Here is an 18,808-nt window from a genome sequence, read left to right as displayed (position 1 = left end):
TTAGTGTGGACTGCTAAAGTTATGAAATAGCTAGTGGTGACATGGTAACACTCATACGCCCTGTTCCTTACCATCAGCAGGCATATAGCATAGCTTTGGTCATCAATTTATAACGCCCCCTTCTATCTCTCCGTCCGCCCTTCGTCCCAACACACTGATGAAGATTGATGTTCAGGTCCTAATTAGCATCTGCTTTTGTATGCACACTGCCAGTCTGTCCATTCTGGACCCTCTGATCAGTTAACAGACATGACAGGCCTTGTCCAATCACATTAAGGCCATTGGGACAAGCTTCCTGTTTGGAGCAAGGAGATCTAACAAGTCCAAATTCCTATATTCTCAAGGTTTTTTTTATTTTGTCAACAGTCGTGCAGTTTGTGAGGTTTTGAGGATGGGAGGTGATATAAGAACTGGCCTGATCATGCTAAAGTTAATATTATTACAGCTCATGGGTCGATTTATATCACAGCCAACACAAGTTGTTTTTAGAAAGACTAAAGAAAACAGTCTGCATTTTATTCTGACGCAGTGATTCTGATCAAAGATGACACCAAACTAGTTTTCACGGACAAAGAGTAACAAACCCCGAAGCTAAATCTGTGTTAATCCTCGCTATGAGATACAGGTACAGGCAGAAATATCACCTGGCATCAAACACGAGCCAAGACAAGACGGCAAGGTTGGTCCCTTGCTTCAGAGTTGTTGATGCCAAACAGCTGTTCATATGGCCGATAACATGGTGTGTGTTTTGTTCTATAAATTACTGTCATGTATTTTATGTCCGGTGACAGGTGTAAATTCCTCATGACTATGCCCAAGGCCCCTCGGCGTCTCTGTTCCTTTAGCTAGACTCTTCATAAACCTCTTAACCCAGTTTTTATTAGCTTTGCTGTTATTTATCACATCCTCTGTTACATAATTCACCCGTTCACACTTTGCCGCTGCAGTTCTAGCCATTTGAGTTCAAGGGTACAGGGAACATGACAATGAGCGATGCAACATGTATCGCTGTCGCTCATGTCTCTCCCCACACCTTCAACCTGCCTCGACCAGGCTGAGGAATCATTCACAGCAACAATCGATCTGTGCAGAAATCTTGATTGTTTAAAACCAGAGCATCACGTGTGGTGTTGTGTTTTAAAGATCGGACACAGCTTTATTTTCTCTATGCGTGTGTGTGTGCATAGATGTATCCATGTGGGTGCACTGTATATCAATGGTCATGTTGGGATTTCAGATAGAAGTTCAGATGTCTCATGGGACCCAGAGATGAAAAGAGAAGGAGATGAAGAGAAGTCTTATGAAATGAAAGAAATCCTTTGATAATCCTTGTATTTTCTTGTGTTGTACTCTTCTATCACATTTAGCCTCCCTTCTGTATGTGTGTGTGTGTGTGTCTGCATCAAAGCCCTACCATCACACAGCAGTCTTTTCCTCTGTCATCCTCCACCATCTCCCCCGCCACCTGCCTTTATTCTCAGTATGTCAGACTGCCATACCTAGTGTTTCCTCAGCTTTAAAAAAGAAAGTCTAACTAATAGTGAGTGTAACTATTCTGAAAGTGAGACTCTAATATACGCTTCAAATGTCACAATCTAATATCACGAAACACAACAACAGAACTGCAATTACCCGTCTCATTCCACTGCTGCTGTAGTAGGTGCAGCCTGTCATTTCACAATAAACATGATAAAATATGTAAATCATGAACTTGTATTATGAGAAGTTTAGTTTAGTTCATTTCTGTGTTATCCAAAAACAAGCAACTCAACACACCAATACACATTACAATAGGTAAAAAAAGGAGCATGAAGAAGAAACAAGCAAATCAGTTATTCATAAATCTATGTTCATGCTCTTTCATTAGTTTTTTATTCTTTTTCTTAAATTGAACATTTTAAGTCCTTGTCCAGAGAATTGCATAATTTCGCTCCATAAACAGAGAAACACATCTACTTTAAAGTAGTGCGTGCATATGGACAATTGAAATTACTCTTCTTTCTATGATACATGCAAAATTTTTACTCGCTTTCCTCTCTGTACATTCCATATTCCAAGTTATTCATCTTTTATAACACCCAAAAAAAATGCAACAATCAAGTGGTCAGTCTGTGGAAAAAGTTAGTCCATGAGAGAGGACAGGAGAGAGTGCGGATGACAGAACCAGCCTCCACAGAGGCAGTCGGACTGCACCTGCAGAAACTATAACGGAAATCGTGGATGCCCCGTCACAGTACTGCAACTCCACCACAGACTAATCCTTGGCGCATACCCCTTTGTCTTCCAGCCTCCTTCGGTCTTCCTGGTAAGGTCTTGTCATCATCCAGGACTTTTATTTTGAAAATCCAGCATCTTTTAGGCTTCCTGGAAACATTCTGTAACTATTTGGGCTTCGCCCCATGCAATGCAAGGCACCCATAACTAGCCCAAGATGTATAATTACCCTAAGACAGCAGATAACCCTGAGACTGCAGACTCCCCCTGGTCAAAAAGCTGTGTGGGTATTTAGTGTGAACCCCACAGTTTTTTTTTGGGCACTGCCTCTTTGATCAGATTCTCTTTTATGGGATATATTCCTCTGTTTGCATCCCACTGTTTCACATCGTTGGCTTGTCGCCTGGCAGTGCATCTGCCAGGGCTGTAGCTCTCATTAGTACCTGTGTTGACATGACTGGCATCTCATCCGTGAATTTTTCCTCTTCCTCATACCCCCTTTTATATTTCTACATCTACCAGCTTTCTCTTGCCCGGTGTATCCACAGTTTCCTTCGAATGCTCTGATTATTTCCTCATTGTCATTCTCTCTCTGCCTCGCTCTCTTTCTCTCCCCTGCTCTGTTTCTCTCACTCTCTCTCTCTCTCTACCAGGGGGTTTTAATTAATGGCGAGCCGTGATGCTTATCTTATCAGCAGATCACTCTGCTATCTATTAACGACACTGGCAGAGCTGGGAGGCTGCAGGGGATTGATGGCACACAGGCACAAGCGTTCACTTGCTCTGAAATACACACATACACAAGAATTCAAATCATTTAGATACATACATACTATAAGGTAGATTTCTTCTCGTGTCCAAAAGTTTATGCACAATTTCAAACCAGAGTCTTGCAGAACTGAGAAAGGCCTGACCAGAATCTAATAATCGCACTGTACACACGACACATGACTCCTTTAAAATCAGAGTTGTTGCTTCGAGCATAATAAAGAGAAATTCTACTTCTGCCCCGAACATTTGCTGGTTCGCGCTAAGGTTAGCAATACTCATTTGCTGTCACTCTCTGCTTTCTGAAAGTCTAATCTTGGCTCCTTTCACCTCCTGAGGAGCGACATTCACTGCTGGAGCACGCTCAGGTTATTTGGTATTACCATGTGGCCACAGATGCAGTTTCCTGTTTGCTCGCAGGAGCATCTTGTGGTTTTCACATTACTAGTGCAGCGCCCATTTCAAACATGTCTGTTTGACCTGTGGTTATTCTGGTTGCTCCTACTGAAACTGTAAAAAAAGTTGTTCACCTGTTCATTAAAAGTTTGGTGAAGCCAGACTCAGTAAGCAATGAGAATTTGTTTGTCGTTACCGTTGTCATGAATGTGCTTTTTGAAAATGTCACTTATGTGGATGAGTCCCTAACACTGCTGCTACAGAATGCTGGTCGTGTATTAATATAGAATGTATATAGTACGTATCACAGGGCTAATTCAACACTGCTTGTCCTCGGGCTCTTAACAATACACAAGCCAAGTGTAAAGCCTAATAAGTTGAACGGTTTATCGAGATATGCGAGTCACAGGCTGACATCGATTTTCCTGGGCCACACTTTTTACATAAGATCGCAATCGGGTCTCAGGCCCCGGGGTTTGGATAGACACGCTGACAGACACACTGACACAAACTCACACACAAGCAAGCAGGCAACCGAGGCCACTGTGTCCACACGCATCACACATCATGATCCTATCTTAATCTTGCCACACACACACTTAAAAAACAAACAAATGCCCTGATGGTATCTTGCTGTGTGACTTGAGGAGCGTCGTTTGAGGGTCTCTCCTCTTAAATCCGCTGAATGCCTTGGGAATTCCTCCCTCTTCCTCCCTCCCTCTATCGCTCCTCTATCGCTCCTTTGCCCCCTACTTCAGTCTTGCTTTCTGGCTGAATGAACACTTATCATTCGGACGATAAATAGTGGTCCACGCCTGAGCTTTCTTTATCTTTAAGAGCCATGTTTACTCCCTGTGAATGCACTGCTATTCACAGATGTTTTGTAGAAGGCATTTACTCGACCTCACAGAGATGAGAGCGCGGTGTCGGGGCGTCATTTTCTGCTGCGAAAAGCTCACACAAACACACAGGTCAATTGTCCCATACTTACCATATTTTCATGTTTGGTCCAGTTGAACTGGGAAGCAAAATGAATCACAGTTTTTTACAATGGCTTGATGGGAAAAAAAGCAATCTGCATTTAGGCACGCAGCAGTGAGCATGATGGCAGAGACAACAAAATCAATCTTCAAATACCACAATTGATGAAAGACGCAAATTCTTTTCAGATCACACAGAGTTGATAGTTTTCCAAAAGCACCGAGAGGAGGCATGAGAAATACAGAAAACTGCTTATAACGTGGTTATTGGAGAAAATTGCAGTAGACTTTAGAGAAAGAGACACACACAGTCACCCACACTTTTTCACACTCATGATTTGGAGGATGGTGGAGAGCAATTATCAGTGGGGGATAATACAATAAAGGAGACCAGTTCCCAGGTATTACCAAGGGATCAAACATTTATTTCACTTTGTCCAGTGTGCTCATATGAGTGTAAACCCCCGTGAGTGGAAGGAATAGAACATAACTCACACCACTCAAACTGCTGACAGCGTGCAGTCATAATGCTGTGTTGTGCAATTCCTCAAACTTTTAACCCCATTTACTAAGCTTACTCTGAAGTATTTCTGGCTTGTGTTTATTCACGGTTGTGCTGAAATAACACTCATCCTACATTTCGCACTACATCAAGATAACTCAGAAATGCCCTTTACATGGTATTCTCTGGGATCCTCAAATTTTCCAGCCACTTTATTTTTGCATTGCACTTTGCATTTCAGATAAAATCAAATGCCACTCAAACTGTTGAGAGAAAAAAGAGTTTGATCTGTTTTTCTTTGGATCTCCTTGGAGCTTTTGCAAGTGACACTTTTGTCTTTGTCTGGGGTGGTGTCATCCTCAGAAACACAGACTTACCATTTTTATAAATTCACTCTGGCTATAAAGAGCTCGAAGAATCACTGTGTTCTTCAAGGAAAAGCAAACTGGTCTTTAGTCATTTTCTAATTTGAGCCAAATGTTTCCCCATCACTTATAGAAATGAACACAGTTGCCATCTGCTTAACCTGCTGGCTTCTTCTTCACTTACTCAAATTTCCGTTGTGCCTGTGATAGCTGACAACGACGATGTTTTGTCAAACTGGGCTTTCAGTGAGTGATTTGCATGATTTCTTTTCCACTGTGTTGCTTAGCCTGTAAAGTTATCTCCTATTAAAAGACAACTCTTTGGTTGAAAACAGAACAAAGTGGCTTTTGACATTTAAATCTCTCTTTCATTCATGCTGTCACCCTGTCTTTCTTTGTCTGTGCTGTGTAGCCATGGAAGCGAATGCATATCTGTACTTCTGGGTATGTTGTGAAGAGAGACTGTGATTTTATCAGACTACTTTCAGGTCATCTCCCATGGTTTCAGTGTGAAGTGGTGGAGGAATAAGTGTCTCTGTCTGTCTCTCTGCAGAGAATTCGGGTGGAGAGATCCGGAGCTGCCAGAGGTGATCCAGATGTTACAGCACCAGTTCCCATCGGTGCAGTCCAATGCAGCAGCCTACCTACAGCACCTCTGCTTCGGAGACAACAAGATCAAAGCTGAGGTTTGTGTGTGTGTGTGTGTGTGCGCGGACATGGTTGTGGTTGCGCAGTGCACACGTGCAACCGAGTGACAGGTACACAAAGAGGGCAGGTGTTAGGTCAAGGTCTGTCTGCCTGCTGAGAACTGCACGCCCATTGCAGGTTGTGCAAACCACATGTGACATGACGAGATCTTTCTGCCAACAGAGGACTGTAAAAAAAAAGTAACTTTATGGATGTTTTGACAGTCAACTGACACTGTGGGATTTCTCTGGGCGCTGCCGATGTCCAGTTTGATTATGACAGACGGGGCAATGTGTTTGGGAGAGAGAGAGCGACATCAGGGCAAAAAGTGCAGCACAATCAAACAGTGGAAAAAAGTTATATTTTTTAATGTTGTTATGAGAAGTTTAAAAAAGATTCTGGTTCATTATTAAACCGTGGCTGGCTGCCACACAAATGGGAAACACTGGCTGTAGCCTCAGCATGAGGAAGCTTGCAGTGATCTCCATCTATAAGCTTCGATATTAAGTTGAGTCTGGCAATAAAGTTCAATTAGTCCTAACGTCATGAGATTGTCTCTCAAAAGCTTTGACTAGAAGCCCCCTTGGAACTCTGTAATACAGCCTTTAACAATGCTAATGTCAGTGGCACATGTAGAGGCAGTCTATCCCAAACCCCCAGATATACACAGTCTTTTATTGCTGCTTACGCCCACATCACAGTTTATCACAAAGGGTAACCAGGCTTTCTCTTTTGGAACTCCCACACTGTGGAACTCTCTTCCTAGTCTTTGGCATCTTTCAAATTTGTTTCTGAGACTTTTCTCTTTGCATTTGTCAATGTTTGACTCAGTTTTTTATTTTTGTTGTTGATTTGATCATATTTATTTCATTGTTTTTCTTTCTCTGTGCTTGTGTTCTTTTTGTTTGGATTCACTGTCTGTTTTTTTTTATTATCTGTCTGTGAACCATTTATACGTATTACATTTTTCTTTTTTCTCAAATGTACACACCCCTCCCGATATATTATCCCTGAATTGAATTACTTGTACATGCAGGTACAAATATTTATAAATATAAAATTAATTTCAGTTGATTCGGTTGATGGCTGCTACTAGTGTCGCCATACTGCTAAAGTATTCATATTCACAAATACAAAGAAACACACACCAGCATAATGTGCACACAAATGCATATACAATCCTAAAAGCTCAATATGCAACAAAAATAATATCAATTGTCTTCTAATGCAACCAATTACACATGAAGACACTGCTAATTCTCTCTCACAATGACCCACTTAAGCACCCACACAAACACACATAAATACAAAAACACAATCCCTCTTGCGAACAAAAACATCAAACTTCATTCCCCTCCCACTCCCTCGTCCACGCAGCTCTGAAAGAACCCTCAGTGTTTATGTCTTTTGTAACGGGTGTAATTATTGCATGAATGGACGTGTCCAACAATAGAAAAAAATACTGTGTATTGACAGTAGATGCTTTTGGCTTGCCTTCATCAGTCTGTTTGATTGTCTCGCTGAGGGCCCTGTAAACACTATTTACATAAATTAGATCGGGAAGAGATTTCAACCAGCCAAAACTTGACGCTTCACATCACATCAAATAAAACCAGGCTTCCACATGCATAAATCTGCATGCACACACTGCCACATGTGCACGCAAAGGCTAAATCCAGTGTTATGATGCAATGAGACACAAACAAATGTGGCCTCAACCAGTTTTCTTAAATCATTTTTCATGAAAAATAAACAAGACAAATGATCACTGAGCCAGATACAGGATATTAGTTGAGAGTCTTTAGTTAGAATGAAGTAACATAATGGGAAATCATATTGGGACTAATTAAGTTTTTGTTTTGTTCAATCAGAATATCTATTTTCAATCCTGTCCCCCTTTGGAACAAAGCACTCACCTGCTAACTGTTATAATGTTAAGGTTTTAATTTTATTGATTTAATTTATAGTGGTGATTATCTTAATAGTTAATCGTTTGTCTTTAGAGACAGGTGAATGGAAAAGATTCACCTGAGAATGAAAACAATGCTTGTGCGCATTTCCCTTTCGTTTTTTTGTTTTTGTGTTAGATCATCCTGCAAGTTCATAGTTTTTCTATGTACTGTAGAGTCAACATTTGTCTTTATCGCTGTCAGTATTCATAAAATATCAATCAAAGCAAATTTAAATAATTCAGTCATTGACTTTTGTTTGTTTTCCTATTATGTGCTATTTCATTTATTTCAAGATATTGAATAGTCTAATGTTCAAATATGATATCTTAAGCAATCAGCTATGTTTTCCCATGATAACAAAGCTATCTGTACTCAAAACTTTTTTTGTTTTCTAAAGAAATGATAAATCAAAGCTTAAAGTTGCTCAGTGATTTCATTAAATGATAATTTCCAAGTAAAAGGCCTGTGTCAAAAATATATTTTCCTAATTATCAGTGAAAAATGACTTAAACCAGCACTTAGTTTTTAAATTGGCATGAAATCAATCAAAGATGTAACATAGCCTGTATGTGAGATTTTAAAATGTTAAAATTTAAGAATGTTAAAGATTTTCCAATGTTAAAATCTTAACATTTGTTATGAATGTAGATGGCAAATCTTATCTAAGGTCTCTGCTTTTATTCAGTCAGACCGACAGACAAAGATGGCGGGGAGGAGACACACTGTGCAGCAAAGCACAGCCACAACATGGCTTCCAATTGTTGCTTAAGAGATATTCAGCAGGTGCGGACGGAGGGGGAGATAGAAACAGAGACAGATGAGACGAAGAGAACGAGGCATAGACCGGCTGAAATGAGAGACTATTGCCTTATGCCGGGGGGCGGAAACAATAATTTGAAAGCATTATTTGATTTCATCCCTCACGCAAACATCATGCTGCTAATTTTGTGCAAACATTTGTGACTGACCAACCACTGTGAGAAATACATCAAATTATACATATTACAGGATAAGTGGAGGCTACAGGTGTAGGCTACTATCTAGTTAGAGCAGAAATCAAATGATGCCATGATTATTTCAGTATTAATTGAAGGGAGTTTCTCAAAAAAAGAGTTAACAAAAGTGGTGTGACTGCTTACTGGTGACAACTCTTCATTTACCAACCAACTCATAAACAATGGATGACTCTTACCACTGATGGTCATTATCCAAAGCAAACTCAGAGTAGAAATATATTACTGACACCAGCAGTGCTTAGCATGAACAGTGTCGACACACACATGCCTGTGAGACGCAGCAGAAAAGTGAGGTATAGCTGTCCTGAGGTAAGAGTTGCTCCTGATGCAAGAGGTCCATCAACTCATTCCTTTAAAAAATGCATAAACTTTTATCAACAGACGACCCGTGCCCTTAAGGAGCTGCGGCAGGGACTCATGGAAATGTCATTTTCACAACAACGACTTCGACAACTGATTCTCCAACTTTCAACAGGCAAACAGCTCTTTGTGCAGCAGCGGCTTCATGGTTCTGCAGATTGAGTCCCGCAGCCAGTCTGTCTGTCGTACCAGCACAAAATCACACCCACATCAATGTCAGACTCAAGTTCAGTCACATCAGTAATGCATTTCGGGTAGCTGGCTTGTCGATATCCATTTATCCAACAGACCAGTTAAAGGAAAATGTCCCGAGAGGAGAGGAAAGGAACACGCTCTCTGACTCTGTGTCAGTCCTCTCCCCTTCTTCCTCACTTCATTTATTACTAAAAGCCTCTTTGACTTCTTTTTGGTACCAATTAACTTCACTCTTTTTGTATAGTTTTCTTTTTTTCGTCTCACCACAGATCTGCTTAATTATACAGCGCAGAGTAAATACAGAGATCTTGTGGGTACTGGAGGCTGGATCATATTCTGTTGTGGTCATAATTCAAGTATATTCTCACTGTGCTGCAGACAGCCAATGAGCTTAAGTCAATAGAATGAAAACTGTGGTTTTAAATCGTTAGACAGTGAACTGTGCAAACTGCAATCTGGGAAAATCTGTTCAACATACATCAGCATGAAAGATAAAAGAGACATAGACAATTATAGCAAATACTGCACTTGAACATTTTATGGTCTATGGTTTTTACACTGTACCATATGCACAATATTCCAATCCGATTAATGTGTAACATTTTCCATTAGTGTTTAGCCAATAGCATTTTTTTAAATCCTAGTGTCAGTTAGGTAAGTGCATATGCTCTGTAGTTCACCAGTGTTATTGACTACAATTGCCATTGGCTTGAGGCATTATGTTTTCAGGTTGCCCATCCTCCCCTCCCATTCTTGTGAACACATCTCAAGAATGCATCGAGGGAATTTATTCAAATTTCATTCAACATTCACTTGAAGTCAAAGATGACCTGATTAGAATTTTCGGATCAAAGGTTAAGGTCACTGTTATTTCACAAAACCCTTTTTTGTCACTTAAACTCATTATCTTAAGCATTCATCAAGAGAAGCCTTTCAAATGTGGCACAAATATTAACTGATTAGATTTGAGTCAAAGGTCACAGTGGCCTCACAAAACAAAGACGATATCTCATGTTGCCTTTGGGGAGATTTGAATCACTTGGAATAAAAAGAGTAACTGATTCGATTTCAGGGGTCACAGCAGGTCACGGTGACCTCATATGAATCTGAGATATACAACCACAATTCTAGTTTATTTTCTGACACAATTATTCATATTGAAAGAGGAAACGCTCTTTCATCACTGATATCTTTTTTAAACACTTAAACAAAACACCTTGTGGTTTTTCTCCCGGTAAGCTACAGAACGTGCCTGATTGGTTCTCGTTGTTTCCGTGGATTGAAATGAGTGATCAAAGTTTATGTGTACTTTGTAAATCAACCTTTATGGAACATTTCCCATCACCCCTCACAATCTGGTGTCAATCTGCTAAATTACTCAAAATGGGTCCATCAGTAGTCATTTGTTGGGATCGCACTCCTGGGGACAACACACTCAACAACACATATGGTAAATGGTTTGTATTTATATAGTGCTTTTCTAGTCTTGATGACCACTCAAAGCACTTGTATAGACTTGTAAACTCTCACATTAAGTATTTTCCTGATCCCCTGCTCTGAACAGTAGTGGCTTGTGTTTTTTTCTCTTGCGCTTACTCTTCAAACAACAGATTAAAGCCCCTGGTGTATTTGTCATGGTGGATTCTCACCAGCTGGGAATGTTACAGTTGATACCTCTGTGAAATTAGCTGTGGTGCTGCCTCAGAAAGCCATAGGTTAATCTCATGTGTGGCCAATTAAAGAATACACCAAAGGGAAATGTCAGCAGTGAGCGCATTTTGCCAAACGTAAAATTGTGTAAAGAGCTATGAGCGCTAATCTAATTGATAGGTTAAAAGCACATGCTTTAAAATCTGAAATGTGTGACACAGCTTAGCTCCATCTCCTCGCTCACATTCAGGCAATTAACTGTGTTCAGTGTCTTGCTGATCACTGTCGACGTTCCATATGCAGTGACTCAAAAACACTTGTTAGGCTTAACATGGTACCATCCAAGGAACGTGTCACCCGGGCATCCCGCTGCCAGCCTTCACACCGACAGCACCTCTGATTCCCACAATCCCAGCTGTCACCACTGCTAACTGTTACCACGGCAATGCTGTCGCTATGGGTTACCAATAGCCGTGGCCATTGCGGAGCAGCGGAAGACAAAGACAAATCAATCTGCGCCTCTAATCTTCTTTACATGGAATAGAGGGATAGGCGCAGAGGTATTGGCAAGCCTTGTAGGTAGCTCAGAGGCAATACAAAGTAATAGCACCGTGGCTTGTATAGAATAACAGATTAACTGTGACATGAGCATAAAGAGGGATTGGCAAGGGTGAAGGGAAGAGGAAGGAGCAGAGGAGCACAGATTAGGTCTGGAGGGCATGAGAGGGACAGCCAATCCGGTTGAGCAAATTGTTGGCCAGTGGTTGGTTTGCCACTCATTGCACGCCCTAATCTGTTTTCATTGAATAAATAAGCAAAGTCATTTTGCTTGATAAGCTCACTGTGTCATCACACACCTTCATTCAGTCCCTTCCTGCCCTCCATCACTTTCTTAAAGTTTCCTTTCCTCGTTTGTCTCTTTACCGTCGTGCTCTGTCCACCTGCCTCACATCTGTATTTACTCGTAGGGTCCTCATAATGAAAAGGTGTGAGTGTGTGTTCTGTTTCAACAGGAGAAAAGCAATGAGTATAGGGAATTTTGATAACTCAAAACATTTCTATCAACATTCCTACACAGTCTGTGATCTGTTAACAAGTTTGTTATAAATGTCTCATAGTATAATAATGAACACCTTCATGAGGCTACTTCCTACTCTTGTATATATAAGCACATAATCATTTTAATGAGCAAGCTTTTAATTATTTATGAAGACCATTTTGCAGATTAACTGACACAAAGGGATATAATAATGAGTAATAATAAAGTATTTATATAAAGCCTTACCAGATTACTTCCCGGTACTCACGCCCTGTACACACGAATATGAATATTCTGCAAAACAAATGTTGTCCTCCACATGCAACCAGTGCTTTAGGTCACTGAAACCGAGATTTTTACAAACTCAGTCAGTTGCAGCTTAATCTCTGTGTTTGATTAGCACTGCTAGGTCGAATTACAGGTCTGCAGGTTTATTATATATTAATAGTATTATATTATTATATATTAATAAATATTATATTATTATATATTAATACATATTATATTTTAAGTTTGTCCTTGATGTAGATTTTATCACCACCTACTTGCATGCTTGAGCTTTTGTATTTTAAAAATAAAGGTTGTGTGGACATAAATTTCACACAAGCACATAATTTCTTCCCATAAAAAGGGAAAATATACACAGTAGTATGGATTTGGCCTTAATGTCCCATGTGTGGAGGAGAGGAGAACCCACAGATAAATAAAAGAGGCTTTGAAGAAACTTGATTATTCAGTTAACTGTGAAAACCTTTTTTCAAGTTATCTGCCTGAGTGACTCTGCCTGTTGCAGCACTCCAGAGAGTAAATAAAAATGGGAGCATGAAGACAGGCTTTCTCTGTAACACGCACACACAATCACACTCATTGCTCTAGCCACATTCCCACTAGTGTGCTAGTGATCACAGCAGCTTGTTTCTGGTGATTAGTACTACACCCCTGTCGACTGGACTAAACACAGGCTGCTTTAAGCTCTTTGGCTCCCTGAGGCTGATGAAGATCCCTGCAGTGGAGAAGCAACCTGGGAGGGTTTAAAAAGCAATATGTGCGGCACCGTGAGGGGAACGCAATATGTCGCATGCTAAAGGGGAAAGGCAGAATCTGTAACACCAGAATGCCCTCGTTGTAAACCCTTAACATTCCCGACTGCCATGTTTTCTCATAAAATCAGGATATAATCAAGATGTCGGAGTTAACCATTTATTTGCTTGTCTTTTTTGTGTTCAAATATAACAACACATATATTACAGAGGTGGCATGGTTTAGACTTTTTGTTTTATAACCTTTAAACTAAAATAGTTTAGAGGTTAGAGCAAAACCTCCTATCACTTTATTCTTTCATTTAATTCTCCCATCCCTGCTCCGTGTTGACATGCACACAGGTTTAAAACAAGCCTAATGGAAAGATATTATGAAGGAAAGGGTAGAATGTAGCTGCAGACAAAAAAGACAAAAATAACCTTTTTGCCGGCTGACATGGTGACACCTTTGACAGTCACATTGAATTTTCTGGGGAGTCATATCAGCCGGGGGCTTCTCTCTGCTGTATTTTAAAGGAGGAGAAAGGTAACAGAGAATGAAGTGTGGTCTTTTGTCGTTTAACCTGCAAAGTAAAATTTCAAGCCTGATAATCATGCAGCTCCATTTCCAACGATTTCATTTATATTTGACTTAACAGATCTGACGTGTAGTTGGTGATTCACAGATCCGGAAACTGACTTCTGAGATTCTATCCTGTACTAATGTAAACCACAGTCCACAGAGTGTCATTATACTTTATTATACTTTGGGTTAAAACTGTCTGGTAAAATGTTTTCAGCATTTCACCTGCTGGAAGATATATGGATCTGTTTTTAGCGTGAAGCTACAAAATACACTATATATATATATATATATATGTATTGATATTTGTCTTTCAATTAGTTTATATTAATCTATTCATGCCATACAAATGTATATTCCAACAACCTGCACTCGACATTGGTTGTTTTGTTGCAACACCTTGGAATGTGTACTGAAATAGCGCACACAGAGCGACGGCGGTACCAGACCTTTGTCACAATGCTTTTAATAATAATTACAATGAGGTACCAATGAACTTTTGTTGACATTTCAGTTGCTAAGCTCATGAAGCAGTTATTATTTTATTAGGAGGATATGTTAGTCGCTCTTTATACTTCGTCACATGACTTTTTCTTTTGCTCCCGTCATAACTACTATGGTCACAAGAGGTCAGCAAACAGTAAAATGCAAGTGTGAGTTTTAATAAGCTTCTTGCACACATGAGCTACGAATGTGACTCTTATATTTACAGTTAGTGCTGGTTTGAAATTAATGTCTTGACACACTGCTCTAAAACTGAAATTGAACATGTGACTAAAAGAGCATGGAAAAGTGCATTGATTTAAAATATGCTAAAATCAATGTGTGCATCAAATGTTTTGTTTTTGTAATTTTATACATTGAAATTCTATCATGCTGAAATCTAGATCATATAACATTTCCTAGGGAATGGACCCCAAATGCCTATATGTTTAAAAATTAATAATGGGAATAATTATTATCATTTTATGCAGAAATACAAAAAGGCCATAACAAAAGAAATAAATAAAGGGAGAAACATAAAATAGGAAATATTGAGAAGCAGGGTTAGAGACAGTGCAGTTGACAGACAGATAATGAACAGAGCTGGTGTCACTGCTCTTTTCCTTCCCTCATGAGTGTAATTAAGTGTCAGTTTGTGAAAGCACAGTCATTAGCTGAGCTGTAGTACATTTAATTAGTACACATCTGGCTGGTAATCTGACTGGTAGGACACACACACACACACACACACACACACACAGGACAAAGAAACTACCTGCATTGACAAAAAAAACCATTGACCAGCTGTGTTTTTCTGTCTGCAGACATTAGTGCACAGTCCAACTTTTAGAATCCATTGCATCACACGTTGTTTTTGTTGATTCGTCTCCTCCTCAGATCCGTAGACAGGGAGGCATTCAGCTGCTGGTCGACCTCCTAGACCACAGGATGAGCGAGGTGCACCGCAGCGCCTGCGGAGCCCTGAGGAACCTGGTGTACGGCAAAGCCAACGACGAGAACAAAGTAGCTCTGAAGAACTGCGGGGGCATTCCTGCACTGGTCCGCCTGCTGAGGAAGACTGGAGACGTGGAGATCAGAGAGCTGGTCACAGGTAAACAATTTAAGACACTTCCCCCAAATGCTGCATGACTACGTTCTAACAATAGACTCATTTATGTGTTACATTAATTGCTGACAGCGGGTGTGCCTTACACTTGGTGCAGGCGCAATCATCACAACAACAATCACAGTTTCACACAACATAGCTGGGTTTCATGCTCACGTCTCATGCCAGCAATCGGTCCAGTGCTAAAAAGAAATAAAATCCACAACCAGATGAACACACACTAGTTTTCACCAGCTGCCTCTGGCTCCTCTTTTGCATTTATTTGGTTGGCTAGTGCCAGTGCTTGAGTGTTTGTTTAACCACAATTTGATTGGTTGGTGCCACCATTCATGCATGAAAAGTTGACAATGCAATGGAGCCTTAAGTACACACACACACACACACACACATTACATGAGCTGATACATTTTGAATTTTCCTGAAACATATTTCTAATATGCTTCCATCTAATATTCGACTGGAGGCCCTTTGGTGTTGAAGGAATTACAAACACATGCACTGTGTCTTTTTCTAACTTACACAAACAAATAAATGCACACACACACACACACACACCTCAAGCTTATACTGTATGTAATATCAATGTGTAGCTAGTTATTTTCCAACATTGGTTCTACAGCCTCAGGACAAGTAATAGTGATAAACCATGTGTGTGCATGCGTGCGTGCGTGAGAGAGAGAGACAGAGGATATGCTAATAGTCAGTGTCTTACACACAGAGTAGACAACCTTAAGTATCATAGAGGTAAATAGGTTTTTATGAAGTGTGTGACCTGTGATAAGTGGGGATCTGGATGGTAGCAGTTAAGCAGATGTCCCAAAGAGCAGTTACATTAAGAAGGTATGGAATTACTCCCATAACAAAACATGAGAGCCAATCATCTACTTCCCTGCTCCTTTTGGCTTCTCATTTCTCCCACTTTCCTTCTGTCTCACATCTATGTTCTCATGCCAGTTTCTCTCCTCCTCACAAAAATCCTTCTCATCCATTTACTGTACGTTTTATTTGGTTCAGTATCTTCTATTACGCTGTGCAGCTGTATCTGCACCTGGATCACCATTGTTTTCTCTCTCCTTGCTCAGATATATCAGCATTGTTTTGTTGCACCAAGTTACTCCTGAGAAGAGAACGATATGTGCAAGCTCATACAAGAGGATTTGACACCTACGACCATAAAATGCAAGCCCACTCATTCAGCCATACATGCAAAGACATAAATCGTTGTCAGACTTGAACTCTGGAAATTGTCGGCACATTGGTGTTTACGGAAGGGTGGCCATTTGGCAGCGTATAGAATCTCTTCTGAGATATTTGGGGGGGGGTTGTTGTTTTTATCAGTTCATAATAGAAATTGTGATCGTGAAATATTTACTGTTTCACATGAGCTTTTTCTTTGGGCTGGAGGGAGAAACTCTGGACCCTATCTGCAGCAACAGACCTGTGCATTTGCCTTCTCATACTCAGCCTGTCCGGTAACATTTTTTTGCATGTCTGAAAGCAAATATAGATTCTGATTAGAAACATGAATCCACACACGTATGCAAGTATTTGGATAAAGTTGGAAGAGCTGCCTCACGCACAGTGATCTCTGTCCATTGTTCCTCAGCAAACATGTTCATGTTCTCTAAGTGCATCCCTATAGGTCACCCATTCTTTGAGTTAACCTGGGGATCACAACAATGATAGCCAGGAAGTCAATAAAGAGTTTTGTCACTCCCTTTATAGACCCCCTGGATTACTAATAAAATCAAGAATGGAAGAAGTGTTATATTTTCTAGATTTTTTTCACTGTTATCGACGCAACAATAACTGCAAGAAATACAGCTTGAAAAAGGGATAGACAATTAGAGACATGTGGGTGGATGGGGAAGAAAGGACTGTTGAGCAGAAACGGGAAAGATGGATGCAAGCAAGCTGTTACTTTCCTGCGAAAAGCTTTTGATATCGCAGATAATGAAATACAATTGGAAGATAGGAAATGGGGAAAGGGGGTGAGAATGAACAGCAAACGAGAGAATGTGTCTAATTAGTGGGAACGGTGGGAGGGTGGATAATAAGGAAGGAAGGAGAAATCCAATGGATGTTATTTTATCGAATCATTCTTGCGCTACGCTCAGTGTACAGACTCCTGCAGACACAGAGGAAATCAACATTCACAGAAAGAGCATTTGTTGTTGAAGCTACACGTCAGCAATGACATTCACCACAGTCACTGCGCGCCTATAGGGACAGCCTGGCACCTTCAAGTATATTACTACAGTGCTGGAGAGAATAAAAGATTAAAACCCCGGAGATGGAGTGTGTGTGTTTGTTCAGTAAGCAGATTAACAAATGAATTAAATGCACCGCGAGTCATATTTTTTTGCTGCGTCATATTATGGGGTCTTACTTTTGTTAGGTTTAGTCATCTTTACAAAAAAGCATTTTTTTGCTCTTCTCTGTCTGGCTCTCCCCTGCTGCTGGCAGAGTGAATCAGTGTTACGCATGACTGTGCCCTGTTGTCTGTTTACCCTGGTCCTTAGCATCCAGCTCTACATTTCAATTGCTTTCATGTCAGTACAACGGAATTCTGAAGTCTATCCTCATTTGCCTCGTGGCAAACGAATTACAACACTGCTGGTGTTGGAGTTCACTGCTTGGAACTGCTGCATAAATATGAGGTCGCTTAATTAGGCATGTGCTTCCGATGGCAAATGAAATATAGAAGAGAGACGAAGTACAGTGAGCGGACATGTGTCTAAATTTAGGGGCTTTCTACTTCACTTGCTACTGTTTAGCATCTGTGTGCATTGATGCATTGATTGTGAGGTCAGATTTATTACCTCCGCCAAGGAAGCTGGTTTTTCAGCCATGTCTGTTGGTTGGTTGGTTTGTTTGTTTGTGAGCAAGATTGCATAAAAACAAAAGGACAATTTAGTATGAAACTCAGAGGAAAGATGCTGGAAAGACCCTTTTAAACTTTGTTGCTGGAGGCATTTCCAGGATTTTTTTTTCACTTTTCTTGAACATTGTGGGCATTTTTCAAACATTTTCATAGGAATTATTCAGGGATTGTGATGAAAGAATCAGGCACATGTTGGGAACTGATATCTATGAATTAATGTTGTCTTTGAGTAGGTATGTGCTCTACTGACAGTCATTCTAGTTTCTATTGTTTTGGCATCGGCACCAAGATTTTAGATGTAGGTCGAGCTGCAAAACAGACACAACACAGAATAACAACAAGTCACCATTGATTTTGATCATTAATCATTACATGATCACACCAAGCTTGCAACAAAATGGATGAAATGTTAAGAGAGAAAAATACAGATTTGAACTACAGATGAAAAACCTTTGGCTTTAAATGACAAAGCAATAAAAATGATGAGGTAACTATCTCCCTCCTTCTGTAGCTATTAGAGTATATGTGTAGCTTTTGTGAATTCCTTCTTTACCATCAACTAGTGTCTTTAAATGTGTTCACCAGTACT

At 40.2% G+C, this 18,808-nt stretch overlaps 1 protein-coding gene across 2 annotated transcripts in view; it reads left to right on the top strand.

Moving 5' to 3' along the window:
* Positions 1–18,808, top strand: part of ctnnd2a (catenin (cadherin-associated protein), delta 2a) — a 282,204-nt gene that overhangs the window by 205,702 nt on the left and 57,694 nt on the right. For both annotated transcript variants that reach the window (XM_069512837.1, XM_020087845.2), the window contains 2 exons: positions 5,779–5,911; positions 15,107–15,320. In XM_069512837.1, coding sequence (XP_069368938.1) covers positions 5,779–5,911; positions 15,107–15,320 — 347 coding nt within the window. The remainder of the gene's footprint in view (positions 1–5,778; positions 5,912–15,106; positions 15,321–18,808) is intronic.

Source organism: Paralichthys olivaceus, chromosome 17 (genome assembly GCF_024713975.1).
Source record: "Paralichthys olivaceus isolate ysfri-2021 chromosome 17, ASM2471397v2, whole genome shotgun sequence".
In the NCBI taxonomy this organism is placed as follows: domain Eukaryota; kingdom Metazoa; phylum Chordata; class Actinopteri; order Pleuronectiformes; family Paralichthyidae; genus Paralichthys; species Paralichthys olivaceus.
The sequence above is the reverse complement of the archived record's forward strand: the minus strand, read 5'-3'. Positions and strand labels throughout refer to the sequence as shown.